At 37.5% G+C, this 23,315-nt stretch overlaps 1 protein-coding gene across 1 annotated transcript in view; it reads left to right on the top strand.

Annotated features, from left to right (window-relative positions):
• si:dkey-275b16.2 (peroxisomal N(1)-acetyl-spermine/spermidine oxidase) overlaps positions 1 to 23,315 on the top strand; it is a 54,201-nt gene that overhangs the window by 24,359 nt on the left and 6,527 nt on the right. Inside the window, exons 3-5 of the mRNA XM_039773743.1 lie at positions 905 to 1,104; positions 18,736 to 18,991; positions 20,732 to 20,844. Coding sequence (XP_039629677.1) covers positions 905 to 1,104; positions 18,736 to 18,991; positions 20,732 to 20,844 — 569 coding nt within the window. The remainder of the gene's footprint in view (positions 1 to 904; positions 1,105 to 18,735; positions 18,992 to 20,731; positions 20,845 to 23,315) is intronic.

The following is a 23,315-nucleotide window of genomic DNA, read 5'->3' as shown; positions in this document are numbered from 1 at the left end:
TATGGCTTTACCAAAACAATCATTGATCGAGAATAAAGTATCTATTATTCATAAAGCTTCAATTGGTGATCTGTCTTTCTGCGTTAACCGCATATTTTTTCATACGTCTCAAACCAAGGGGATGCGAGGCTAAAATGAATCGTGAAACGCGCGTACATACTCCCCTCTCGGGAATTGAACCTCGGACGCCGGCGCTAAAGGCGAAGCTTCTATTATTGTGCCACAGCGTGTGGTTTGTCTATCTGAGCATAGCAGTGTAATTCGGTTTTTGTTCAGCACTCTTTGGAACTGTTGCTTTTTGTCTGCGCACTCGCGCAGTTCACGTGAGCGCTGAATATGGTTTTATATGTCACTCCTCGCTTCTAATTGTTTCGCTGCCTTCTTAATTATATAATGTATGTTTTCATCAGCGGTTTTTGGAGCTCTTCCTGGTTTTCTACGTACTGCGTGATTACGTGAGAGGCGTGATGATGTCACACGAAACTCCGCCCCCCACGGCTTTCGAGCTCAACTCCATTATAGTATATGCAGAAAAATAGCTTCCAGTTATGACCATTACGCGTAGAATTTCGAAATGAAACCTGCCCAACTTTTGTAAGGAAGCTGTAAGGAATGAGCCTGCCAAATTTCAGCCTTCTACCTACACGGGAAGTTGGAGAATTAGTGATGAGTCAGTCAGTCAGTCAGTCAGTGAGTGAGTCAGTCAGTCAGTCAGTGAGGGCTTTGCCTTTTATTAGTATAGATTCCCAGATCTTGAACAGCTTTAAGAGTGTCTTCATGTAGTACTTATAATTATTCAATTATATGATTCTGCTTAAAATGATTGCACATAAGTTTAAGAGTATAATATTAACATTAACTCAACATTTTATCTTTATGTATTTTTTCTTGTGTGTTCCTTCAGTGGCTATGAAAGTCTAATACATGCACTGATGAAAGGACTTCCTCAAGGCATAGTTTCGTATAATACACCAGTTAAATGTGTCCACTGGAATAGTTCATTTAGACCAGCACAGCCTTCAGAGCTGACATACCCTGTTATGGTGGAATGCGAAAATGGAGAAGTTGTTCCTGCTGACCATGTTATAGTGACTGCTTCCTTAGGTAAGTTTTTCAAAGCTGCTTTTTCAGTGTGTATTATTAAAGATAATTTAATATAGTAGTGCTTCACCAGAAATCATGAAATACACACAGGTCCCCTTTGTACCAAGCATTAACATGATTTTGGTGATTCAGTCAATGATTATACTGAGAATTAATCACTCTTAGTGTTTTAAGAAGGGTCAGAAACATAGCAACCACATTTAACACAAGTGTTTCTTATTTCCACATACAGTAGCCACATAAACAGAAGCTGATTTGAATTTTGTGAAGGGAAGGTGATATTGGATCACTGTTCGAACACGTTATGAACACTGGAGATTTGTTTAATGCAAAATGTAAATGTAATCCTACAAAACTATATCTGAATACAATCCAGGAACAGTTATGAATAACAAAAGACATGTTAAGGTTAAACATTGTTTATGACAATTACTCAAGTTAATGGCTTATGGGTCAATTATATTTTTTAATTTCCTCTTATTTATTCTTTTCTCTTACTTATTTCACCATTTTGATAAACAGTTATATGATCTGAAACAATAATTGAGAGTTGAATATTTAAAATTAGATGTATGTACTGTATTTGTTCAAGTATGTTTGAATATTGGTTAAATGTTTTGCGGGCTGTGTATTTATTTCTGTGAAGGATAAGATGGCAGAAAAAGACCATTAACCTGCTGTTTTTGCAAACAATTGGTTTATGGTGCAAGCACGCAAACTATGTTAAGCATTGTGTGATTCCTAATAGCAGTAAATAATCCAAAAGTTGTTAATTAACCATCTGAAAGGAAACAAGTTTTAATCCTCTGTATTCACTTTCCTTTTTGGAAAGGGATTGTTTTCCTTTTTTGTTTTGCTTGTGGAGAATTGTTGTGGTTTAAGGTCACTTGAAAAAGTGAGAATCCCATATGCCATGCCACAGTTACAAGCTTCACCAGCTGACAGGAAGAGGAGTGCCAAGCAACAGAAGTGCTCAACAAATTAGCCTGCATTTGAAAAGGGAAAGGCTGCTATTTCTTATTTAACATAAACCTTCCCATTACATTGATGACAGCAGAATCTAGCCAACAAAAGATACAATTTGCCTTTCCCTAAAGATGATACGCAATTACAGCAGGTTCTGCAATGAAACTTGCAACGATCAAGAATAAACTAAAACTAAATGCAGATTTTTAACTATCAGTCAACTTTTGAATATTCAAACTTTGGTAACACTTTAGGTACTGCACAAATGCATCTGTTACTCCTTTACTATTTTGTAGCAAGACCATAACAAACATTTCTTTGGTTCCTCATAACACTTACAAAGCATCAGTAAAGTGTTTAGTAATCTTTGCAATGCGAGCTACTAACAAAACTTCACTTTGGACTGGTCTCAGGAGGCTTAATATTACATTCTCTTAATATTACATATTTAATATAAGACCTGTGAATTCTTTGTATTCGCAAGTAATTTTACTGTAATGTCAAATATGTTACACTGCAATAACTGTTATGAAGAGCAAACAAAGCCTTTTTAAGGACTTGATTTCAGAGAGTAAATAAGTATTAAATGCATTTTTGCAGTATCAAAACCAAAGTGTCTTTAATATACAGTACATTTAAGTATACTGTATTTGATATTCTGAATTATTTGGCAGCCATTTTAACAGCCACACTATATTAAAAGAAAAGTAAAAATTAGAATTTGGAATTTGAGCTTGAACTGCAACATGTACTGTTTCATTTCTGCTCACAAAATTACAAATATTATATATATATTTAATGTTAAGCCACTTCTTAACATATAACAGTATATTTTTCTCCAATGTCACGTAAATATTAAATGAATACTCCACCCAAAACTGATATTTTTTAATATGTTAATTACCCCATGTACATTTTTGGCCAAGAAATAAAATTAATCTCATGTTTTCATGCAGAATGGAAAGCAAAAGTTTATGTATTCCCTTAATTCCCTTTCATTTATTTTATTTTTACATATAATTTGATTTTAAATAAATTCTCTGGTATGAATATAATATTTTGATTTCTACTTCCTGAATTTTCTGATTTGTCATCATTCTATGTGAACAGTTTTCCATTGCAATCAAAGCTAAGTACATATTGTTATTACTCCTGTTTTCTATTCTGGGACCTATAGGAGCAGAATAGTGACCCTCAGTTAGCAGTTAGACAGGCAGTTTATTTCTACTCTGAGATTCTTTGGACAGTTTAGCAAACTCCTTTTGTCTGCTTATGTGCTTTTGAAAACATCAAATTGCCATTTTTGTCAGCTTCCCTGTTTTTGTGAGGTGTATACAGTAGTTGGATGAACAGGTCTTGCACTTTCTCTGTAACTTTGTTGGGCCTGGCTGATTCCCCTGGACTTCCTGCTTCCCTTCTGGGAATTATCCTGTCTAATTCACTTCTAGTACCCTCTGGAAACAAGAACAGACTCTGAAGTACCCAGAGTTCTCCACTGCTTTTTTGCTAGTACTCTCAGTGCACTCGGCATATTTCTCCAGAGCAGATAGAAGGAATTGAAATGTTATGTGGATACTTAACTCTTTTTTTGAATTTTATACTATTCAGCTTGTATTTTGTGTTTTTAATAGAAAAAAACAGAGTGTTCTGCTACACTAAAAGAAAACACAAAGTTGCATGCTTACAATTAGTGTCAACTAATAACTTGGTGAAAAGCAGCTGCAGGTTGTCCATCCATTTTCTAACCCGCTGAATCCGAATACAGGGTCACGGGGGTCTGCTGGAGCCAATCCCAGCCAACACAGGGCACAAGGCAGGAACCAATCCTGGGCAGGACACACACAAACACACTAGGGCCAATTTAGAATCGCCAATCCACCTAACCTGCATGTCTTTGGATTGTGGGAGGAAACCGGAGCACCCGGAGGAAACCCATGCAGACTCCACGCAGGGAGGACCCGGGAAGCGAACCCGGGTCTCCTAACTGCGAGGCAGCAGCACTAACACTGCGCCACCGTGCCGCCCATGCTGCAGGTTGTAGTAAACAATATTTTAACATGATGCAGTTCTAAGACTTATACTCCAATAAAAATGTCACCTACAACAAATACCACTTGTGTCTACTGAATAGTTTTGTTAGTTAAATAGCAAGGCAAGCAACCAAAGACTGAATTACTGTTCTTTATTTTTAAACCAGAAAGAAGCAATTCCCATTTTAATCATACATAACAGCAAGCTCTTGAATAATTAAACTTTAAGCATTAGTATATATTGTTTTTATATTTCAACCCAAATTCAGACCTATAAAAAGATTAAGTCAAGTTAAGATTACTTATCTCTGAGAGACTTTAATTTTTTAGATTTTATTTAAACCACCTTTCATCTGCACAGATTTCACATTGAAGAAGCCAATTACCATATCATAACAGTAGACACAAAGTATAATCTAAATGTAGCATATATTAAGGTGTAAAATAACAAAATATCAAGCTTTCACATTAAATTGTTTCTTATCACCTGTCAGTCATTCAGTAAGATGTTGTTTTCCAGAATAATTCCATTTACTAAAATGCACAACAAAGAAATCATGGTGCTGAATTAATCTTTAAAGCAATAAAGACAAATTGAATATACTGTATATTAAGTAAATATAGTTATAATGATACAAATTAATTAACAGCACAAAAGCAAATAAAGAACACCATAATATCAATTCTTATGTAATCAGGTGCATATTCATAGTGCAAATATTTAAACCCCACCATATATGGCTGGGATTTGTTTCTGCCTTGCGCCCTGTGCTGGCTGGGATTGGCTCCAGCAGACCCCGTGACCCTGTAGTTAGGATATAGCAGGTTGGATAATGGATGGTTGGATGGATATATGGCTTTCAAACTGTATTAGCATTGTCAGTCAGTCATTTTCCAACCCACTGTATCCTAACACAGGGTCACGGGGTTCCGCTGGAGCCAATCCCAGCCAGCACAGGGCGCAAGGCAGGAACAAATCCCAGGCAGGGCGCCAGCCCACCACAGCGCACACACACACACACCAAGCACACACGTCTTTGTCTTTGGACATTGTCTCCAGACTATGGGAGGAAACCACCGCAGACACGGGGAGAATATGTGGACTCCACACAGGGAGGACCTAGGAAGCAAACCCAGGTCTCTTTACTGCAAGGCAGCAGCGCTACCACTGCACCACCGTGCAGCCCTGTATTAACATTGTTTAATACTAAATGTTTCAAGTCAGCCACACATTAATACACTCCATCACAGAAAGGCCAATACATATAGAAGTAAAATAATCAAAGTACCATTAAATTACATTTTTGGCAACCCCTAAGCGTAATTGAGACCCCATTAATTAGTCAGAAGTGATGTGTTTACAAACCCCATCCTCACAGAGAAAGATATATCAATTGGAGAACAAAAAGAACCTGATGGACATCACCATTCCCAAAGTAAACAAGCATAAAGTTATGTTGCTTGCCTCAAACGATCCCTCAAGAGAAAATATTTTCTATGTTTTCTTAAATATTCTGCTACAATACATGACTTGGCAGTCAGAAGAGACTGAACTAACTTGGTATGTGTGTTTGATGTTGCTCCCAAGTACTGTAAGTCTTCCTTTTCACTCGTCTCGCCTGGCATGTCATTTAGAAGTCTTCATCTACACACAGGTAATTCCTTGCAATCTTAAATCATACATTTATGCCCTTCTTTTCTTTTTTTCAGACCTTCCATGTAAATAGACAAAAGACATCTTTTTCTGACAGTTGGGTCATGTACTTTCTTCAGATTTGCAATTAGAGGCAGCAGTGGGGTGTAGAAAGAAAATCTGAGTGTCTGTAGAAAACCCATGTGAACATGGGAATGTGAAATCTTAAAAGGCAGTGTTTGGGCTGATGTTGAAATCCTGGAATCAGGAACTGTAAGGCAGCAGCACTTATCACTCTGCCATAATGCCACCAAAAGGATAACCTGGTATTTTCTTGTAAGACTTATCGATAAAAAGCAAAATTCATTCATTCCTCCACAAAAATGAATTGGGCAAGTTCTAAAGTAGCAATATATCACCACACCATGACACTCATCATCATTTTAGACAGCTGGCAGGGGAAAGAGGGCAACAGCCCAACCATAAGACAAGAGCCAAGTAAAAATGATGAAAAGATCCTTCTATCACGGACCACATGATTCCCAACCAGCCGAGCAGCAGACAGCCACTTGATCATTTTGGAACTGAATAACCCATTAATCCACAGTGCTGCATTTAGATTGTGAAAAGGCAACTTCTAATTATCACAAGCAAGAAAATCGCAGGGTTTCTAGCAAGGGGACAAGGTCATCTTGTCAACAACATTCTCCAAGGACAAAAGCATATATTTACTGAAATTCTAGAGGAACAGTAGAGAAGTCAATTTAAAGACAGATATTGGGTAAGAGAGAGAGATATTGAAAAAGAGGAGTACAGAACAAAATTCAGAGACCAAGGACCAGAAAAAAGAGATTGAAGGCAGTTACCGCATATGTGGACGAAGGACCTTGAGTCAAAGTAGAAATCTGTTTTACTGATCAATACCATAGTTTAACACAATGAGGATATACAGGTAAGATATAGGCAACACACAAATTAAAATTAATGTGTTAAAGATTAGCGATTTTTTAGCTGAGTGAGCTAAACCTGGAGCTTCATTAATAATATGAACGAGGTAGGGTGTGTTGTCTGCAGTGTAAACAAATCTTTTTTCATTTTGTCCTTTATTAAACTTATTTAGTTTTCAGAAAAATCCGATTTTTAGTAGAAACTGTAGTAGAATTTTTTGTTAACTTGCATCAGTATTTTTTGTTTCTGATGAGAAGCTTAACATTATTTGGCCATTGGTAATTTTCAACTTCACTTCAATGCTGATTTCACAAAGTCATGACAGTTTAGGTGGTGTGAACTGAAACATCATCCATTTAGGAGCTGACAGCTGAAAAAGCTGAATCCTAAGGCTTCTACTCAAGTTTGAGCTCTTTATCCCTTTGAAGCCCTAAAAAGAAATGATGTCATATTCTACACTGAGTCAATCTAGCTCCAGCAGTCTGGTGTAGTTGAGTTGCAGTTTTCACCACATTGTGACCATGGCACAGATCTATATGACCTTAAAGCTACTGGACATCAAGTACACTAGGCATTTGAATTTCCATTTAGCTCAACCTGCATGTCTTTGGAGATTTAGGAAGAAAAATCTACCATGATACAGGGAGAATATGCTAACTCCACATGGAAAACAACTAGATTCAAGTCCTGGGGCCTCATGCATAACGCCATGCGTACAACTCACACTATAACATGACGTAAGCACAAAAGCCGAAATGTGCTTACACACAGAAAAATCCAGATACAGGAATATGTGTGTTCGCCAGCTTATGCGTTCTTCCACTACATAAATCCCGGTCAGCGTGAAAAGTAACTCTCATGCACGCATGTGCTGTCCCGCCCCAACTCCTCCAAGAATTATGCCTTTTTGAATATGCAAATTAATATAAATAGCCCTTAAGCTCAGCGTTCTGTGAAAAGACAATGGGAAAAGTAAGAGGGAAAATGGAAGAATTTCAGAGAATAGGCAAAGAAAAACTTACTATTTTAAACAGTGGTATAAACAACAAAAAGAAGTTGATCGACTGACATAGCGTGTCGGAGAAACTCGAAAGCTCAAGTTCACAAAGTCGCACAGTGCCCTAAATAAAAAATAAGTTGTCAGATATCAATGTCGTTGTGAAAAGGCGAGTTGTAGCCCACCATCTGAGTTTCATATGAAAGCTTATTACAGTACAGAGAAAAAAAGGCATACAGTGGGGAAAAAAAGCATGAAATGTCAACTTCAATCTCGAAATGTCCACTTTAATCACATAGTTTATTTTGTCACTAAAGTAGAACATCATAAACTTCATCTTAAAATCGTTTAATTAACTAGTTTCTCAAATCACATCGTAAGTAAAGTAGCACGCTAAATGCTTTGTTTTGTATGTGTTCTTCTATGTGCTCTATGTGTGTGAATCACTAATGCTTCTTAAAACGGCTTTCCGACAGGACACAGAATCCATTACATTCGTGATATTACAGCTCTCTGAATAACTAAAATACTGAGACGTATACGTGATATCATTTTCATGATGATAGGAGTTAAAGCACGTTATTAAACATGGGTTTCACGGAGGTGCAGTGATTGTGTGCGGCCTTCGATGAAATAATTTATTGCAGCAGTACTCAGGGGCGGCTCTAGGCTCGTGGCAGCCCTGGGCAGAGGAAGAATCGCCCGCCAATGTCAATATGGTATCTTATGCACTGCATAGCTACCTCGTACTCATGACACAAGCGTTTTAACCTTTGCCGAAATTTGCCACTGCGTTTTTAGCTGTGTTGTTATTTTCTCTTTCTGTTTTATATTCAACTAGCAGAATACCCGCGCTTCGCAGCGGAGAAGTAGTGTGTTAAAGAAGTTATGAAAAAGAAAAGGAAAAATTTTAAAAATAATGTAACATGATTGTTAATGTAATTGTTTTGTCATTGATATGAGTATTGCTCTCATATCTATCTACAGTATATATATATACAGGTATATCTATATATATATTTATATCTATATCTATATATCTATACAGTAATCCCTTGCTATATCGCGCTTCGACTTTCGCGGCTTCACTCTATCGCAAATGTAAGCATATCTAAATATATATCATGGATTTTTCGCTGGTTCACGGATTTCTGCGGACAATGGGTCTTTTAATTTATGGTACATGCTTCCTCAGTTTGTTTGCCCAGTTGATTTCATACATGGGACGCTATTGGCAGATGGCTTAGAAGCTACCCAGTCAGAGCATGTATTACATATTAAATAAAACTCCTCAATGATATACGATATGCTTCCCGCGCGGTGCTTGATTGTTTACTTTTCTGACTCTCTCACCCTGACATTCTCTGCGCCTGACGGAGGGGGTGTGAACAGAGGGGCTGTTTGCCTAGAGGATACGGATGCTCCTCTAAGAAATGCACACGTATTGATTTTTTGATTGTTTGCTTTTCTTTGCAAGCGCTCTCTCTCTCTCTCTCTCTGAAATTCTCTGCTCCTGATGCGGGCACTCCTTTGAAGAGAAGATATATTTGCATTCTTTTAATTGTGAGAAAGAACTTTCATCTCTGTTTTGTCATGGAGCACAATTTAAACTTTTGACTAAAGGGTGTTATTTCATGTCTAGAGGGCTCTAATAATGTTAACAGTGAGGGAGAGTTTATAACGGCTTAAAATATATAAAAATAACCATAGAAACATATAGTTTTTACTTCACGGATTTTCATCTATCGCGGTTTCTGGAATGCAACCCCCGCGATCGAGGAGGGATTACTGTATCTATATATCTATATCTATATATATATATCTATATATATATATATATCTCCTTTGGGGTGCGAGCAGCTGTTGCTGGGAGTGCCAGAATCCATCGAGGAAGAAAAATGAAAAAAACGGATGACTCCTGCTCTTACGTGCACTTACTGTAGTGCTGCGTGGGTATTATGAAGTATCGTATCTGTTCAAGTTCTATTTAAATTTAGTCGACAGAAATATGTTTGGTAGGAATGAAAGGTAAATTTAGTCAGCATTGCATACATTTTTCTTCACCATAGAAATTTAAAGAGTAAATTCAACTTACATTCCTACCAAAGATGTTTCTGTCGACTAAATAGAACCTACTTATATCCAAATTTGAGCTATTGAGCTGTCGCCTGTCTGACTGGATATGTCACCCTCGCTTCGCTCTTACTTTTTTACCGTTCATGTAATCATGGCTAGTCACAAAAAATTAGAACATGGAAGGAGGATCACACTGAGTATGGCTTTACCAAAATAATTATTGATGGCGAATAAAGTATCCATCTATATATATAATTCACTAAGGCAAGACAACCATGGAAAGCATGCCGGAAGGGGCGTGGATTCAGTGAGCCGCTGACAAGTAAGACACCGATGGCGCACGCAGGAAGTAGCCACGCCCACCAACTTCAAGACCATTGGATACGACGATAATTCGCAGAGCCACGGCCACCAACTTGGACGCAACGACACAGAAGAAACGGCGTCATTTATATTCGTCTGTCGTAGAGGCCACATGCACCTGCATGCTGATTGTTCATAAAGGCATGTTTCTCAAGGAGGTAAATCGCCATATGCAGCATGTACAACAGTTTGCGAGGGGTATCCCATGGGATCTTTGAAACAGTCCTTTACAACTGAGGTTAAAACACAATGAAGTAAGCAGTCTTTAAAACCTGAGTTTTCGGTTACGACGCACGACTGCGTGAACCATAGCAAACTGTTTTACACGCTACATACAGCAATTCACATCCGCGACAAACACGCATCTTCTTAGATGCTCCTGCAGAAATACAGAAGACGTTTCCCTGCCCACTAACACTCCTTTTTCACCGGCCCGCTTCTACCCTCGCTCTCTAGGCATTCACACTGCCTGCCCATGTGCCCCGACGCAAAAACTCACCGACCACCCAGTTAGCCCCTTTCGTCTGTGCTAGGAGTCCACATGCACGTTTAAGCCACGTTGACTTTTCATTATTCTTTTCGGTTTCGTCCACCCTGAAAAACCATGCGAAAGGAACAACGAAGCCCCGCCCAGAAACTCTACCTCTCCTCCCACGTGCTCAGGGAACACACCTCAGACCACTGCCTGCCAAATCAAACAGCTCATCAAACACATACTCACTCGCTTTAGTCTGTGCTGCAGTCCAAATCCAGCTGTGAGCCACGTTGACTATTCTTTTGCCCTGCATGGCTACTACTTCGAATGTATTTCATGGAAACAACACTTCTTTCAATGTTATAGAAATTCCTGCTTCAGGTAACTCTTTGTTTTTGTCAGTCGGGTTTTTTTGGAGAAATGTCATTGACGAAACTGTTGCTCTCAAATTTCGTAACATGGCTGTTAGCTTTATTTGCCAACATTGGGATAACTTCGGTGACGTGGTGTCTGTTGTTCTTAGTCTCAGAGGCATTGTTATACAGTCTGCTCAACAATACGCTGATTACATGAATACGTCCGGAGTCTATGGTGGCGAGGCAGAAATTGTGGCAATGTCCCAAATCCTTCCAGCTACTATCAGCATTTACTTCCAAGAACGTCCTCATGCCTCTCCTTGAGTTTACAATCCGGCCTTCGTCTCTTCATATCCCTGCTCTTTAGCGGTCCTTTGGATCATGGGCATTACGAGGCTCTCATGCCTGTCAAATACCCACGTGATTACCTTCTGGTGACATCTTTTGACTCTGTCGGTATGTGCACACAGCGCGCACACCCACTTGCTCGCCACACTAATGTGACGTCACCTGCCCACTCTCCTCTTCCTGAAAAACATTTAAAGACACCCTCCTCTAAACACACGCATTCCACACAGGACTTTCAATTCACCTTTTGTTCCAAAAGCTTCAGAGTGCACAGATATTTAAACGCACATTTGAAAAAACACAACACTAACCAAATGATACAATGTGAACATTGCCAACAATACTTTGAGACAACTCGCGCTCTCAAAAAGGACTTATGCACTCATTCCACTCTCACCTTCAATTGCACATTTTGTAACGAGGACTTCACAGGTGAGATGGATCTCCACAACCATATGCAGATCCATTCAACGCAACGATTTGTATGCAAAATTTCCGACAAACACTTTCACACACGCAGATACCTTACTAACCATCTCAAAACACATTCCCTGATGAATTCTTTTCAGTGTCAACACTGCTCCAAAACCTTCAAACGCCAGAAATATCTCAAAGCACATTTACACATCCACTCCACTGAACGAACGCATTCCAAAAAGAGTGCAGAGATTTCTAAACATGCATTTAAAAACACACTCCACTGAACGAATTATGCAATGTGAACATTGCCAGCAATGCTTCGACACAACTCATTCCAATTCCCTTCAGTGTCAACACAGCACTAAATCGTTCATGCACAAACATCGCATTCACTTTTCTGCGGCTTTTTAAGAAGATACCGCCTTTCACGTCCAAGAACATAACATTGGCCTACCTACCGCACTATGTGCATCTTGCAATGCTCTTTATTGGCCAGCAGAGGTCAACAAATCTGGACATTACACTAAGTGTTGTTATGCCAGCAAGGTGTTTTTGCCACCGCTATCCAAGACCCCTCTTTTATTGGAAGACCTCTTGAATGGCAAGAACCCGCTGTCCCGAAATTACTGTGATCATATCAGGGAATACAACTCTGCTTTAGCTTTCGCGTCAATGGTCGCACACATCGCTCAACCATCTGGACAAGGACCGTATGCTTTCAGAATCCATGGTCAAATTTATCACCAGGTCTCTCCTTTATATAACAATCCTGACACGTCACCACAATACGGTCACCTATATATCTTCGATTCTGCTGAGGCTACCAGTCAACTTTTGCAAAAGGAATGTAATAGCGCTTGCAGTGACATTTTGTTGCTTCAACTAGACAACATGATACGCCAGGTTAATCCCTTCGCAAAGTCTTACATGCAGATGAATGACATTATCACTCACGGTTACTCTGTTACTGCTGTACGAATGGTGTTCATGGAAAATCCAGGTCTGGATATGAGAAGGTATAACGCCCCGTCCTGTCAAACTGATGTTGCTGCTTTGTAGGTGAAGATGGGGAACCTCCTGCGTAACGCGATATTTGCATATATCCAAGGGGAGATGCTTGCAAGCGTATCTCTGTTCTCAATATGAATTGTGACCCCATAGTTTATCCTCTGCTATTCCCTTACGGAGATCCAGGCTGGCACATACAATTAACCCATGTTGAGTAAAAGCGAACCTCGAAAAGAACGCGACTCACACAGCTCAAATTTTATGCTTTCAGGCTTGCCATGAGATCTTCATTTAGTGTCTTGCATTCCAGTGGCAAACTCTTCCAGCAATACATCGTCGACGCATCTGTCAGAACAGAAGGCGCGCGTCTACATTTCCTTTGCTCACATCAACTAGATTGGTCTGCCAGTTTTCAGTCACGGACGACTGTGTGTTGGTTCGTTCCGTGCATTGTTATAATGTTGCATTTCTTGCTGATTTATTACATTACCGATTTTTCAAATGTTCATTTTCTCCCTGTGCTTAAAAATCATTTAAAAACCGGCCTGCTTATGCGGCGTATGGTACGCTGCGGGTTGGCTAGTTATTCATAAAGCTTCAATTGGTGATCTCTTTTTCTGCGTTAACCACATATTTTTTCATACTTCTTCTCAAACCAAGGGGGTGCGAGGGTAAAATGAATCGGGAAGCACTGATTTATATACTGTATATTGAATATAGCAAAATACCCCGCTTCGCAGCGGAGAAGTAGTGTGTTAAAGAAGTAATGAAAAACAAAAAGGAAACATTTTAATAATAACGTAACATGATTGACATTGTCATTGTCATGAGTGTTGCTGTCATATATATGTATATATATATACATATATATATATATACACACACACATAAACATATATTTACATATACACACATATACAGTATATATACATATACATCCACATATATATACATATATATATGTGCACAAAACCACACTTTTATCAAGACTTCCGTCAGGTAGTCTTTTGAAATGAAATTTTCCTCCAATCAGTCGTAGCAACGCTTTCTTCCGACTGTTACATTTTTGTAGCTCTGATGTGTGCATCAATGTAATCGGTGTACCAGGAAATCATGCATTGACAGAAGTTCCCCTTTGCTTGGAATGCAAAGTGTGATTAAATGCGTTATTTTTTAACGTGTTATGGAGCACATGCATTGAAGCTTCTCAGCTGTGCTTGTGCTAAGAAAAGGAAACATTTTAAAAATAACGTAACACAATTGTCAATGTAACCTTTTGTAAGTAGTGCCTGGAAGATTTCAGAGTGTGGAGAAACTCTAGAGACAGCGCGTGTATTAACTTGTGGATTTTTCTGTGAGTATTTGGTGGCAGCCTGACAAAGTTGGTTCCACAAGACTGCGTTAGCTGCGGAGCTCAGCTCAGAGCGAAATGAGGTGAATGGGAGGGGAGATGATGATGTGACTCCCCCACCCGCCTTAACTGTCAATCCCCCCCCACAAAGACAGTCTCTCGGAATTTGTATAAGCACAGCCCTTCACCATCAATGTGAACTTAGTTACAAAGTGATCAAAACTCTCGTTTATATCCTGCGTCCTCTCATTAAACTTGTGTCCCGCATTAGCCGTGGGCATGACAAACGCCAGCAGCAGCCTGTCTATGTTCTTAATTTAAACTTTAGGTTTACACCGTGCTTTGTTTTCGAAGTAGCTGCACTCATGAATATGCATGTAAGTGTTTGACCGATGTTGACTTACTAATTTTCGTCCTGAAGCCAGTCATTTCATCAGGTTTGGGCTGCCAACACCTTTTGTTGGTACTCGAACTGCTACTGCTAGTGCTAACAGCATGCACAGTTTCTGTGTTCACTGTAACATGTTTTGCATTTAGATGGTACCGTAAGGTTGAAGTGCTTGGGTGGTATGGAAATTTGTATCCCGCATTAGCCGTGGGCATGACAAACGCCAGCGGCAGCCTGTCTATGAACTTAATTTAAACTGTAGGTTTACACCGTGCTTTGTTTCCGAAGTAGCTGCACTCATGAATATGGTTGTATATGTCACTCGCTCGCTTCTTATTGTTTCGCTGCCTTCTCAATTATATAATGCATGTTTTCTTCAGCGCTTTTTGGAGCTCTTCCTTGTTTTCTATGTACTGCGTTGACAGTCAGTTCACGTGATTATGTGGGAGGCGTGATGATGTCATACGAATCTCCGCCCCCCCACGGCCATCGAGCTCAACTCCATTACAGTATATGGAGAAAAATAGCTTCCAGTTATGACCATTATGCGTAGAATTTTGAAATGAAACCTGTCCAACTTTTGTAAGGAAGCTGTAAGGAATGAGCCTGCCAAATTTCAGCCTTCCACCCACACGGGAAGTTGGAGAATTAGTAATGAGTCAGTGAGTGAGTGAGTTAGTCATTGAGTTAGTGAGTCAGTGAGGGCTTTGCCTTTTATTAGTATAGATATATATTGGTGTTGCGGCCCCTGGGATTTGGCAGCCCTGTGCAGGTGCACAGTTTGCACATGCCTAAGGCCGTCCCTGCAGTACTGTCTCTTTCAAACGTACTAACCTCCAATTCATGTCCTTCCTTTTCTTTCTCCAAGTAACCGGTCGCCATACAATCAGCTCTGCAATGGACATTAAGCCATCTGTAAGCTTATAATACCAATTCTTCAAACCTTTTAAGGAACATTGAAATATTTTCATAGTACATGTTTAATTATTCTATCCTTCACGCCAGTCCCAGTGAAGCATACAGTGCGAGTGGAGCATCAGATCCTTGCTAGCGTAGCGACACTGTTTCCTTTAATTATTTACAATATAGATTATTTAAATGAAGTTAAAGTTTTATCTGTATAATATAATGAACATATTTTGCTGCATTTCATCTTAAAAATGATATCATCATCATATGTAAATACACTCTTTATAAAGTGACTCAGGTTGTGCAATATTATAACTGTACTGCAAGTTTACAGTGAGGTAACTGTACTAATAAGTACTAACAGTTCTACAAGGAGCAGTTGATGGTCTGATTGAGTGCATTGGGATGAAACTGTTTCTGAACCGCGAGGTCCGTACAGGAAAGGTTTGAAGCATTTGTCATATGAGAAGCAGTTCAGATAGGAAGCATGGCTGAGGCAGCATGTGCTTGATGCTGTATACCGATAATTCTCTTTCTGATCAGCTGCTCCGAGTGGTGCAGTGAGAGTAATATGGAAAAAGGTGATCCGATGTGGCAAACCCTAACGGGAGCAGCTGAAAGAAGAAGAAGAAGAAGGTGCAGTGAGAGTAGCAACGTTAAAGCAGCTATGGTATTTAGAATAGTTTAACCATTCTGTGGACCATTATATTGTTACTGGTTAATTACAATCAGATGCATTAAACTGATAAACAATATGTGGTTAATTTCAGTGTATTTATAAAGCCACGTCAGGAAAAGAGAGGATAACCACACAGGAAGAGTAGTACTGTTTTGACGCTGGGTGCCGCCAGTCTGCAAAACCTAGCCAAGGACTTGCGTACGACAGGGTATGAGGTACCGTGGAAATGTGCGTGGCTTTACGCCAAGTTTAGGTTTTATACATCGCGATTTGAACGTAGAAATATTCTTACGCAACATTTTATACATGAGGCCCCTGGACACTGGATCTTTGAGACAGCAATGTTTTATTTTTATTTTGGAGAATAAAACACATAGATCTGCATTCAGTCATGTTTCAAGAAAAGAGATAAAATTCAATCAAGCCAAAACACACACTCCTACAAAACATCCTTTTGTTACATAGATCACAAAGCTGTACTACAAAATAGCCCATTGTGGTTTCTCTTGTGTATTAAAGTCAAGCACAGACTGTTTTAAAGTAACATTAATGAGTTCTTGATTTTGTTTTTATCTAGAATCATTTATCAGAGAAAATTTCATTTTTCCCAGTTTAAAATAATGTCAAGCAGCTTTTCCATTGAGCTCTGAGAGGTAGATTAGAATTCTATTAGTGAAACAGGATTTCTGCAAGCAATGTACTATAGGACTACAATAGATTTTCCATTAGGTAATGTTATGCCTTTTTATGTTACTCCACCTATTGCTGTAAAGAGGTTAAGAGTGATTTTAGATCCAAGGCTACCGGTGAGGTTAGCAAACTTTTTAAACTAAATTAGTTTGAGCATACAACTTTCCTAGAACTTACAACATAATGAAGAGGCCACCAGTTGATAATGTTCATAATTCCGATCTTGTCCTTAAGAAATTTTAGATGGTTTTACATGTGGGCACTATGTACAGCTGGAAATTTCTCCACAACAAACATGTATGGAATTGCATTGGACTGTGTGTCTTATGAACTCGGCCACCAGTGTTGAACCTTGACCTATTGGTTTTCTAGGTCTTAAGGGAACTGGATGAAATTCAACAGGTGGACATTTGTAATTTGTATGATCATTTACATTGCAGAGTGCATGACTGTATTGCAGCCTGGGGAGGATACACCCATTATTAATATATTAATATATACTGAATAAACCACATCATATTAGTGGATGTGTGTGACTGGGCTCTTAACACTTTTAAATGACTCTTCTACTCAAGTCTCAGTTCCATTAAGTGATGATTACAGTATGTACTTTTGTTCCTCTCCCCTTGTATATTTGCAGCCTAGTAATAGAACAGAACATTAAGTAGTGCTATGCCACCATCTTCTTTTGGACTCTGTGAAGTTCTGTTTTTAGTGCATAGTTGTTTTAAGTTCCAAATAAATAAAGGCACAACTAAGTCAAACTCTTAAAAATATTTAATATATACAGGTGGTCTTGAAAAGATACAGGATCTTTGGAAAGATATTCTTTTTGATAGTGTTAATTCTCCCAGCTAAAGTGAGCTGGTGGGATGACCATCTGTTAAAATCTTGTTTAATACTTTCTATCATATTTGCAAAACCAAGTTTAAAAACATTTTATGCTATCCTTGTAGTAGTTTTTCCTAAATATTTAAATTGTTATAACATGATTTGTAAAGTGATTGAGTTTAGTCTGACATGCAAGAGTATTTACTTTGAGGAGAAAGCTGTTATTCAAATTAATTTTAAAAGTAGATTTCTTAACATGTAGAGCACTATATCATCAGCATAATTATATTTTATGTGCAAGTACTTCCCGTAAGAGCCGTTTTATATAGGACTGTTAGGTCTTGAACTGTTATTGAAAGAAGCATGACCAGTGATGGGCTACACCTTTAAATTTAAAATAGGTTTAACTTATTTATATAAACCAAAGCTGAATCCAAATTTGCACATTGCATTAAATAAATTAAGAACCTCATTCAATTCTGTCAAAAGATTTTTCTGCATCCAAAGATAGCAGAACCTCTGCAGACTCCAATACTGTAGGGGAATATATTATACAAAACAAATGTCTTGATGCAGCCATTCTAACCACTGCACCATCTAATTTTGAAATCAATATAAAGAAATTTAGCAGATATCCTTAGTCTTAAATTTAAAGCCCACAGAAAATTAATTTTATTGTGTTTTTAAATCCTGTTTTGGTGGACTATGTGGTCTACATCATTTACAGTAAAATGTTTGGCTTAATTTAGAATCCTGGATAATAAATTCTGTTAGGATAATCCAGATAAGATTGATCTTCTCAAGTTTCATTAATACTCTGTTGCTTGTTTCTGCATCACTGCAAACTAGTTTGGAAATCTTGCCAATATTTTGAAGTGAGTGTGATCCTAGTGCGTAATCCTTAACCACTATGATCATATTTTTGAAATTACACAGAAACCAAAAATGATTTGTGTTCACCAACTTTCCATTGTGTATAGGACATCTTGGAATTCCTTTAAGCTTTTCTATTTTGTCTGTGAACTACAGTATATGTAATGATTACGAGTTATGTATATTTTGCCAAAATGCATGGTCATCTGTTTGACAATGTAATAATTTTTAGCAGTGGGCAAAATACCTGGTTGTTTTATAAAATCAGTTTTTTTTTTCTCTTTTTTTAGGATACCTCAAACAATATTTCCAAACATTTCTGAATCCTCCATTACCCCTACATAAAGCACATTCCATTCAAAGGATGGGCTTTGGCACTAATAATAAAATATTCTTAGAATTTGAGAAGCCATTTTGGGATCCTAGCTGCCAAGTCATTAGCCTGGTCTGGGAAGATGAAAACAGTCTTTATGATGCAACACCTGATGTTAAGAAGTTTTGGGTGAAGAAGCTATTTGGGTTTACAGTTCAGCATTCTGATGAAAGGTATACATTTTTATTATTTCGATACTTCACCATGAAGTTATATTCTTATATTAAATAACAGGAATATTAGTTTGACTGTGTATCTGTGCCATTTGAAAATGTAAGTGTTCTGAATGTATGTTCCTTGCCTTGCCCATGTAAATAGATACATGACAATTAAATCTTTTGCAAAATTCAGACAACTTTTGTAAATAGTTGCCAAGCCAAAATGTTTTGTAGTATACATAGTCCTGTTATGTCTGTGTGTTTTTCTCTGGGTATTCTGCTTTTTCTCCCATATCTCAAAGATTTGTTTGCTAGTTTAGAAATCTATCATTTCTCAGGTACTACATGAGAGGATGTGGGTTGTGTGGGAATGTGTGTTGTGATGGACTGGTGTCCCATCTGGGGCTTGTTCTTGCCTTGTACCTCATGCTGCCAGTAAAGGCTCTGGTTGCCAAGACCATACATTCAACTAAACAACTTCAAAATCCAAAAAAGGATATGCTATTTTAATAACATATTATTGGACACAACCCAAATAATCATGTTCTGTTAACTGAAAAAAATAAAAAATATATATGGATAACCAGTGTATAAGCATAGAATAAGGTAGATCATTTGTGCTTTGTAAAGATTACTTCACTAGATTCACTTTGAATAACCATTTGCACCTAAAAATCACCAGCAAGCTTGATAACTACCTTGTGATTGTAAAAAAATGTGGCTTTATGAGTGGAAGATTTATCTAGTAGCCTTCCACTTTCAGATCCTGTTTTTTAACCGTAAGGCTGCAGTGACTTTTTTTTTCTTACCTCATCATATCAAAGTAATATTAAAAATAGCATTCATTATTCACAATTGCATGCTTTGAACTGTTTCTTTTGGTTATTTCACTGTATGTGCGATTGTTTTATATTAAAATATGCATAAGCAGAGGTGTCTTATATAAGGGACAGATGTCTATAAATAATCTGACCAAATCATCTTCTCCAGAAGATTAATTTTACAGTAAAATGTGATCACTTGATACAGTCTGTACAATTTGCTCAGTATGCTGTACATGTTATATTCTTTTTTGTATATTTTATAAGTTGTTTTGCCATCTTAAAGCAGAAGTTCACACTTTTTGTTGTTTCTACTCATTGTATGTTTACCAGTTCCATTCTAAATCATTTTACTTATTCAAAAAGAGGTGATTTAATAAGAATAAGCTGCTCCCACCATGCGCCCTACTGAAAGTTATTCATGAGCTCCATTCACATACACTAAACACTAGATTCTTACTAAGAGATTGTCTGGAATGAAATTGAGTAAATGCAATAGTGTCTTAAGACTAGGCTCAGAAATCCCTTGGTGTATTGTAATCAGAGTACTTTTTTTTTTTATAAAAGACATCTTAATACAGAAAAGTGAAAAGAAGATTGCCTGAGTGTCACCTTCTTATAAACCCTTGTACAATCATAATAATGGCAGTATTTTTAGCTTTTCACCAAAAAATTAATTTTAAGCTTAGTAACCAGTAATTGTGTAATTGATAAAGTTTTTTGGCAATCTTTCCAAAAACATTTTTTTAAGAATAAGGTAATGATCATGTGAATTTTAAAACTGTTTATGTCATGTCAACACTTTTTGTCTTGTGAGTTATTTTTTGTTTTGCATAATTTTGTTATAGCTGTCTTGATATGTTATCAGATGTGGTTCTTGCTATGTAAGCGTGAGATTCTTGCTAACAGTCATTGACATGTTCTCTTGGAATAGGCTTGGCCATGTACTTTGTGGCTGGATTGCAGGTCATGAATCTGAATACATGGAAGAACTTTCAGATGCAGAGGTTAAAGAATCCTTGACAGAAGTTCTTCGTAGATTCACAGGTAATGGTTTTATGATTTGCGTGCATCTTTGATCACAATCAGAACTTGTCATTTCTCTGTTGGCGAAAATCCTCTTTATCCCTCTTTTTAATCTCCTTTTTTATAAATCCAGATTATCTCTGATATATTACATTGATAATGACATCTTTCATCATTTGTTATTCTTCTATTGATCTTCTTGCTGTTTATATCCGCATTTTCACTCACTATGACATCATGTCTTTGAACTTGACTTTTATTTTTCATTTTAACACACAAATGGCTTTGTGCATTTATGGGGTTACAACAGTCATGTCAAAAGGGCTGGATGCCTGTGATCAAATGACAAGTTTTTTTTATTTTCTATTTGAAAACAAGTTAGCACAACCTGTGTAGGGAACTATTTTAACATAGCACATTTCTGAAAGATTTAATCTCCAGTTACTGTTTGTTTGTTGAATTTAACAAATTGGCATCTGCTAAAGTTTGAACACCCTCTCAGCCAGTACTGTATTTAGTATTACCTCCCTTTCACAGAAATTACAGCTTAGTAAGCTAGTTAACAGTTTTTCTGCTCTTCCTTTTGGAATTGTTCCTACTTTTCCTCGGAGTGTAAAAGCCGTTGACAAGGGAGCTTTGCAGGGCATTCTATTGCCCCCATGTTTCAATTGTAGGGCAGATACTAATGATCATATATATATGTCTAACATAAACTATCATGTCTAGTCTTTGAATTACATACAGTATCATGAGAGTTGCAAGGCATGGAGTTTTCATCCTGTTCAATTAAATATGAAAAAAATAATTTCAGTTTAATGTGTTATTTATCTTATGCAACTTATTTTAAATGATAACTTCTGTATTTTTAAACCAGTTATTTCTTTGCAATCATGGTGTGTATAAATTTTCTCACATAAAATTATGTTCTGAAGTAAAGCATTTCTTTATATATTTTAAAAAATACATAGCCTGTTCTTTATAACCAGGATCCCAATGTAAAAACAAAAACATTAAACCTTACTGAAGATGTTCTTTTTCAATCCAAAAGTTTTCAGGTATTGATCCGTGTCTGAACATTGCACACATATTGCATAAAAATGTATCCATGTTGTTTTAAGAGAGTGAAAAGCAAAAAGTAAACCATTTTTTGAGGCTCAACCATTTTAAAAGGAGAACAGTTGCACACTTCACTTTGCTGTACGTCTTTCCCCGTAGCAACTTTTTAGCAATAGGGGTGTAATTTCCTATATCTTCTACTTTTCATCTTCAAAATTCATCTCTAAGCACTGTTATTGACACTATTCATTGTTGACACCTACATGTTAATTGCAGTCTCTGCTCTGTAGACAGTAATCCCTAGACAATAATCATTGAAAAAGTCATACTTATGAGTACTTAGTCTCCCACTTATTTTGTTATTTTGCCATCATACACACTTGTGCTTTGGTGGTCTAGCAAGACACTTGTAGCATGCAATCAAGGAACTGAACTGAACAGACATTATAGCCGTCATGTTGTTTTAATCATGTTGAAGTTTAGAACATTTAGTACAGATGTTTTAGCACAGGCAGAGTGGTAGTGCAGAGCTGCCCATTCCTAACTCACAGCTCTAGGGTCTGCATGGAATTTGCACATTCTCCCAGTGTGTTTATGGATTCAGTGGTGTCAGTAAGTATTACTGAATTTCATCACTCAAAAGTATTATCCTCAGTTATTACCATATCCTCAGGAGGAATAATTCAGCATGCCCTATAAAATCTGATAATTGGTTTGTAGAGCTTCCATCTGTTTCATCTTGGTTTGGCTGTTTCACACTCTTTGCCTTTTACAGTATTTGTTTATCATACTTATGAGCAACACACCATGGAGAATGCATATTGGTATGTGTTGATTGGCCTGTAACTTATTATTGACTTTCAGGTGGCTTGGCTTTTATAAAAAAATGCAAAGCATTGTAATCAGTTCTAATTATCTTTATTGTTACAGTATGTGTACAAAGTGCAATGAAAGTCTTATATGTGCTGTTCACCACCATGCTGTCAATCTGCTTGAACCTCACTCCATAGTTTATGTAAAATAACAACACAGAATGTAATAGATGAAAAGTAGGTGCCATTTAGGAAAAATATAATCTTATGATTGTAGTTTCCATTTGTTTGGTACCAGCCATGGCAGAACATAACTGTTGATAAAAAAAAACTGAATTGCAGGGGCAGAGCTTTGGCAGCTTTGGAAATTTGGAGGGGGTGGAGGGTATGTGTGAGTAGGCAAGCAAATAGGAAATGTATCCTTACCTTAAGAATATAATACCAAGAATCTGTGATAAAATTTATTATTTCCAATTTAGTACTGTTGTCACAAGCATGAAAATGCAAAAGTTATGTTTTTTTAATCAAAACCATTTCTCTAAATGTGAATGAGTTTGCCAAGGCTTGTGTTTTCACATTACTTCAATCTATACTAATAAAAGGCAACGTCACTAATTCTCCAAC

This window comes from Polypterus senegalus, chromosome 1 (genome assembly GCF_016835505.1).
Source record: "Polypterus senegalus isolate Bchr_013 chromosome 1, ASM1683550v1, whole genome shotgun sequence".
Classification (NCBI taxonomy): domain Eukaryota; kingdom Metazoa; phylum Chordata; class Cladistia; order Polypteriformes; family Polypteridae; genus Polypterus; species Polypterus senegalus.
The sequence above is the reverse complement of the archived record's forward strand: the minus strand, read 5'-3'. Positions and strand labels throughout refer to the sequence as shown.